At 34.0% G+C, this 6,293-nt stretch overlaps 1 protein-coding gene across 1 annotated transcript; it reads left to right on the top strand.

Annotated features, from left to right (window-relative positions):
- Positions 1–408: 408 nt before the first annotated feature.
- On the top strand, positions 409–3,101 carry LOC127126921 (acyl carrier protein 1, mitochondrial). The gene is made up of 2 exons (XM_051055956.1): positions 409–682; positions 2,691–3,101. Exons 1-2 carry the CDS (start codon positions 500–502, stop codon positions 2,865–2,867), a joined length of 360 nt encoding a protein of 119 aa, XP_050911913.1. The 5' UTR covers positions 409–499; the 3' UTR covers positions 2,868–3,101.
- The last annotated feature ends 3,192 nt before the right edge of the window (positions 3,102–6,293 follow it).

Below are 6,293 nucleotides of genomic sequence, written 5' to 3'. Positions count from 1 at the left end.
GTTTATTTGCCATACCATTTAAAAAAATAATTTTTATAGTATTATATATTTTTGTTAAAAAATTAAAAAATATTCTTTATTAAAAAAGTTTTAAATGAGAAATCAGTTTATATAATTTGTCTTAAAATATTTTTTTTTCCAATTTATTTTCTATGATGATTTTTTTATATAATTAAAATTAAAATTTATTTTAAATAGTCCTTGATAAAAATTATTTATAATAATTTTTTAAAATAATATTTAATTTTTATTATAGTAAAATTTTTAATAATAAATATTTAACCTATTATATATTAAAATTATTGTTTTAAATTATAAGAAATGAGTTTGAAATAACTTATAAGAAACTGGCCCATTAGGCTATGGCATTTATTTACCAATAAAATTGGGGGGTGTAACTAGTATTTTAAGCAACTCTAACCCTTTTTTCTATCGTGCTTGTGACAAGTTCCTCTAACACAGTCGTTTGCTAAGAGAGAGAGATCGAAAGAGAAGAAAAATGGCACTGAGAGCAACCATACTCCGCCATGTTCGCGTGCCACTCGAAGCTACTCCTAAATTGCAACCATGGAATGGTTTCTTTCGCTCCATGTCTTCACACGATGATCATATCACCAAAGAAGAAGTCGTCGATCGAGTACTCTCTGTCGTCAAAGATTTCCCCAAAGTCGATCCTTCTAAGGTCTCTTCTTTTCATTTTTACCCTTTCTTTTCGCTCAATCTAGAGTCTTGATTACTGTGAGATAGAAAAATACTGAGAAATTGGCATTACCAATTGTTATTTTGTTGATTTGTTCTAATGGATTTCCGTAAAGTTTGTAGTTTTACATCAATAACCATCTGGGTAATTTTGTGAAAAGTTAGTACTAGTTAACCTAACCCTAATCGTTATTCTGCTGGCCTATTCAAACGGGGTTTCCCCAAAATTTGAAAATTTAACTTAATAACCGTCTGGATTGTGTTTGTAATGTTAATGTGGAAATGTGTGTCCTAAATTGCTTTTCTGTTGATTTAGCTAAAATGGTTTTCACAAATTTTGACAAATCATTAGCCCATCTTGGGAGTGTTTGTTTGTTTGTTATCTTAATTTGTAATTTGTGCAGAAGATGAGAAATGGGCCTTTCCAACCTGTTATTAGGTTGATTTATCCAAATGGGTTTCCCCAAATTGTGTAGATTTAGCTCACAAATTATCTGGGCAGTGTCTGTTTGGTCATGTCTGGAATTGTTTGAAGATTTAATGAGATCTTAGAATTGGGCTTAATTCATCCCTATAAAACCTACTTGTAAGTGGTGACTGGTGAGGTTCCTTTCTACGTGGCATTTTGATGTACTATCTAGTTGAAAGGGATATTAGTAACGCCTAATTTTTGACAATTTCAACAATATCTTCCGAATTCCCCTCTTCTGAATGTTTATATTAGTACACAATCCTGGGCAAAATGTGGAAACTGGAAAATAACCTTACAATTTGAAAAGCTTTCATTGTTATAAAAGGTTCCGGGCTTAATTACTAAGATCTTCTCAAATTAGTGTCTGAGTCGTTCATTGCTTCATAGGTCCCCTTGCTTATACTTTTCTCTTCTTCCTCTTTTAACTTGGCTTGTTTTTATCCCTGTACTACTTAGTAACTCCGTCTCTTTCCTCTTTAATAAAGTGTTGTTTTCATAAAATAAAAGTTTGAAGTTCCAAATAAAAAAAACTCTTTGACTATAATCATGTAAAGGTACTAAAATTGTGAAATCCTAACCCATTTCCTAGACTCACTGGGTTAAAAAATATATGCAATTTTGTTCACTGATCTTTCAAAGCTCAAAGTAATTTATTGAATGGGATCAGGATGACCTTTCATTATGTTAATCACTCTCCTTCTACTTGGGCCCGAGCTTCTGACTTCAAACTCTCCTGTACCGTGCATAAGGAGGAGGCTGATACTGATAATGCTGTTTGTGCCAAGACTTTCTTTTGAAGTTTTCTACCTTTTCCCTTTTCTGATAATGCTGTGTGTGCAACCTTTTGCTAACCTGTTTTTTGTTAAATCCTATCGTAAGCCCTTATTGTTCTTGTTGACCGTAATATTTGAACTTTTTAAAACTTTTTAAATATTCCATATGTTTATTTGAGTTCAAACAGCACTAGTATTAGTATGTACATATAATATTTGTTCAGAGTAGAAGGTTTCATCCTATTTTTAATAACAAAGTTAAACCAGAATATGTAGTATGTTACATTCCCAACTTAGATAAGTAGGGTTTGTTTGGTTTCATCATATTTGTGTTAGTTCAATCGTAAGAGTTGTAATCTTAAGGTGATTTATATGAGACAGTTTTAAAATGGTCGTAAGTGTCTTTTTAAATGAAAATAAATAGCTCAAAGGGACTTTTCTACAATTCTATAGTTCATTTCACAATCTATGATGTTTTCATATTCACTTCAAGAACTAGTTTATGCCGCGACTAATTTACATTGACAGCACTTTTCCCCCTTTTAGATTGTTATTTTCATTGTTCATTCTATATATCTAGACACTTGCACTTTCTTTTCGTTGTATACAAATATTCTTCATTATTTTTAAGTTGTTTATTTTTTCAACATTCCATATTTGGTCTTGCAGCTTTGTTGTAAATTTGTTGTAAATTATAAGCAGTGCAAATAATATGTATATATTTTTGGGTTTTAATGGTTTGTCAGGTGACTCCAGAAGTGCATTTTCAGAAGGATTTGGGTTTGGACAGCTTAGACACCGTGGAAATTGTAATGGCACTAGAAGAAGAGTTCAAGCTTGAAATCCCAGACCAGGAAGCTGATAAAATTGACTCTTTGCCGCTTGCTATTGAGTACATTTCTAACCACCCCATGTCTAGTTAAGTGAATCGAAGTGTTCATTTCAAATTTGGATTGCAACCTTTACCTTCCCTTTACTTCTTTCACTGGATGTTTCTAGAATTTGGTTTCTCTTGTTATCTTTGCCTTTACCCTTTCAAGTTGAAGTGAAGGTAGGTTACTGAAAATAATATGAATTGTTCTGAAAGGAGTTTGTCAGTGAAGAACAGATACTGGTTTTTTGAAATGTATTAAATTCAACTGTGGTGTTTTGGTTTATTTTTACAGTGACTGAGAAGTAGTATGAATGGAACTGTCGAGAGGCCTAAAACTCGGACAAAAATATTCGATTCTGTTTTTAACACCGCCCTTTTCTCTTTGCATAAACCATTATCGTTCACAAGTTTTTTCTTAAATAATATCTGAACTATTCCATCGTCTTCTATGTGATCTGCCATGATCAAAAGCAACCTGTCATTGTCTTCTCTGATATGGAATAAACTAAGGTATCTCAGCTTCTAATTTCGGAGACTATTCTCAAAATAATTGAGATTCATTTAAGGAGCTGATATTTTCTAATCAGATGATTTTTCACACATATATGGAACTTTGAACCAAGTAGTTAAAAAGATCTAAACATCTATTTTTTGTGTTACACTTTCAAATTTCAAATTTTTATATTTGCTGCTTAAAGAAAAATTAAAAGCCCTATAGTTTACACATAAGATATATTTTTTATAGACTCTAATAAAACTTATTTTGACATGAATTATCTAAAGATTATTAAATTATGTTTGAAAAATCATTCAAATAAAAATATTGTGCATGATCAAATAATTTTTTTAAAAAAATATACAACATAAACTATATTTCTATCTCTTTTCTATTAAGATCATTTTTAATAATAAAATGTTTTAAAAATAATTGTTTTTGTAGTGTTGTGTTATGGTGTATTTTTAGATTTTTTTCTACCTAAATATCTCTGTTTTTAAAAAAAAAATCCCAAAATAGTTATGTTTTCAAAAAAAATCTCATTCTACCCCACTTTGAAGAGGAGACGTCAGACCAATTGACGTCTGCCCTTAAACTTAGAGAGGAGACACCAATTGGATTGGTTATGCCACCTTGTGTTGCCAATCCAATTGGCGCCTATACCTTAAGTTTTAAAGGAGACGCCAATTGGTAATGACACCTGTGTGTGTTTCGTAATTTAAAAAAAAACATTGTACATGATAAATAAAGTCGAAATCAAACCAATTCATATTAATATTAATACATGTTTACACAAAAAAGACTAATGTCGATGACCGGGATCACCTAACCGACATTCGGTCCCACATCCTCTAGCTACCCGAACTCGTGGCCCTAACCCACGTTTATGATTCATCCCAAGTGTTTGAGCATCTGAGGGCCCAGGAACATCACCACCAACTGCAAGAGAATGCCTCAGATAGTCAGACAAATCATTGTAGTCTTGTGTATGCATCGAAGGGGTACCGTCATAACTGAGTTCATGACCAATGCCAGAGTAGTTGAGTTGTGCTTGAGTTGTTAGAGGGCGACCGAGACGATTGAAGGGAGACATTGGTGTGAATGATGCGTCGAGGAAAAGTTGAAATGGTTGTTGTGGTGTTTGGTAGCCATATGGTTGTTGAAGGTTTTGGTTTTGAGATGTTTGGGCTTCTTGGCTATGGTAGGAGGAGGGACGATTGATGTTAAATGATCGTTGAATGTTTTGGCTAAGACGGATATGGTAAGGTGATATGTTGGGTGCAAAGCGATGTTGGATGTCTTGATGATGATCTAGTTGTTGGTGGTGGTACGAGGTATGCTCTTGGTATTATGGTTGGGTGTTTGACATGTTAAGATTGTAGGTTTGTGTGTTTGTGGATCGGAAAGTTTGATGGATAGGGGGTTGTGAGTAGCCAGTTTGACAATGTTGTTGGGGGTTAAATGTTGAGCCTTATGGTGTGTAAGTTGCCTGGCATGGGTCGTATAAGTACATATCCTCAGCGATGAACTCAAATCCAACCGATTTGTACCAAGCCATATAATTACGAATTGGTTTTTCTTCAGTTGGCATCACAACGTCAGTTAAGACATGGTCATGGCGGTGCCTCCATTTGTGACACTCAGATCCAGCGAAGCTTTGCCATGGGTTAAAGTTCCACTGACCGTTAACTTTGCGTAAATGCCATTCTCCTAGGTTTGCTGGGGGATCTGGGATGTGTTGATACCGAACTACAATTTAACACGATCACTATTGTGCATCTCCACAGTGGTGAATCTTATGATCGGTGTGCATGCAGTCCAAACGGTTGCGTCTTGTTCGTTGATTTCATGGCCATGATCCAAATTTAGATATGGACGCCAAATGAATTGAAATGTGAACATATGTTAGATTATAAATTTGGTAGAAGAAATTAACAAATTATTACGAAATAATTAGGTTAATGGCCATACATCTGTCGGTCGAAGGTGATCCAAGAGATTGCGATACTGGGTAATAGTAATACAGTGTCTAGGACATCTGTTATAACTCATACCACGTGCCGACCATCTATATCATAAAGGTAAAAATATTATTTAGAGATAATAATCGGCAAAGTAAGTAAATATAGTCCATTTTTAAGAACTTACTTTTCTGCATACGGGAATGTGAAAGGGTTGTTGTTGACGGGCGCTAGGGACGGTAGTCTGGACCAACCCCATGCTTGGAGTAAAACAGCACATCCATAAAAGATAGATGTGTCTTTGTGTGATTTTTACACAAAGAGCTATAAAGATAAGCCAAACAAGCGGATCCCCAACTGTAACTTCCTATTCTATCTACATGTCTTAGTAAAGGTAAATACATAACATGCATACTAGAACCACTACCTTTGGGAAATAAAAATGAACAAATTAAAAGCATAATGTAACACCTAGTTTTTATTATTTGAGCCTCTTCGGTAGAATTCTCATCTAACTGTAAGCTGTTATAATATGCCTTAAATCGTGAAAGGAGTATACCTTGTCCTCTCGAGTTATCATCTAACAAATCAGCATCCAAGAGGTCCATGCAAATTGAATTCGCATAGTTGGTTTTACCATTTACCGCATCACCTTTGATATGTAGTCCCAATAACATGTAGACGTCTTCTAACGTCACTGTACATTCACCGGTTGGAAACCAGAATGTGTGTGTCTCGGGACGCCATCTTTCACATAATGCAAGAATGAATTTATTATCCATCGACCAAGACATTATTTTGCTTATATGTTCCAAACCGGCGAGTTCGACATACGGTTGAATCATCGGGTCCATGTGTACATATTCGTGGACCCGAGTTTGAAACCTAGAAACATCCTATAAAAGAAACAACAAAATACTTTATTTTATAAAAGATAAACAACAAATTAAGTATCGTTATTAAAATGTATTCTAGACAAATAATAGAAGAATTAAACGCTTACATAAGTTGTTATGTT

This window comes from Lathyrus oleraceus, chromosome 3 (genome assembly GCF_024323335.1).
Source record: "Lathyrus oleraceus cultivar Zhongwan6 chromosome 3, CAAS_Psat_ZW6_1.0, whole genome shotgun sequence".
Classification (NCBI taxonomy): Eukaryota; Viridiplantae; Streptophyta; class Magnoliopsida; order Fabales; family Fabaceae; genus Lathyrus; species Lathyrus oleraceus.
Note: the sequence above shows the minus strand (reverse complement) of the source record. Positions and strands in the feature narration are given on the sequence as shown.

Excerpts from the sequence above, each read along its gene's own strand:
- LOC127126921 (XM_051055956.1), top strand. The coding sequence starts at position 500 with ATGGCACTGAGAGCAACCATACTCCGCCATGTTCGCGTGCCACTCGAA. Across the intron at positions 683-2,690 it reads CCAAAGTCGATCCTTCTAAG|GTGACTCCAGAAGTGCATTT; the intron begins GTCTCTTCTTTT and ends ATGGTTTGTCAG.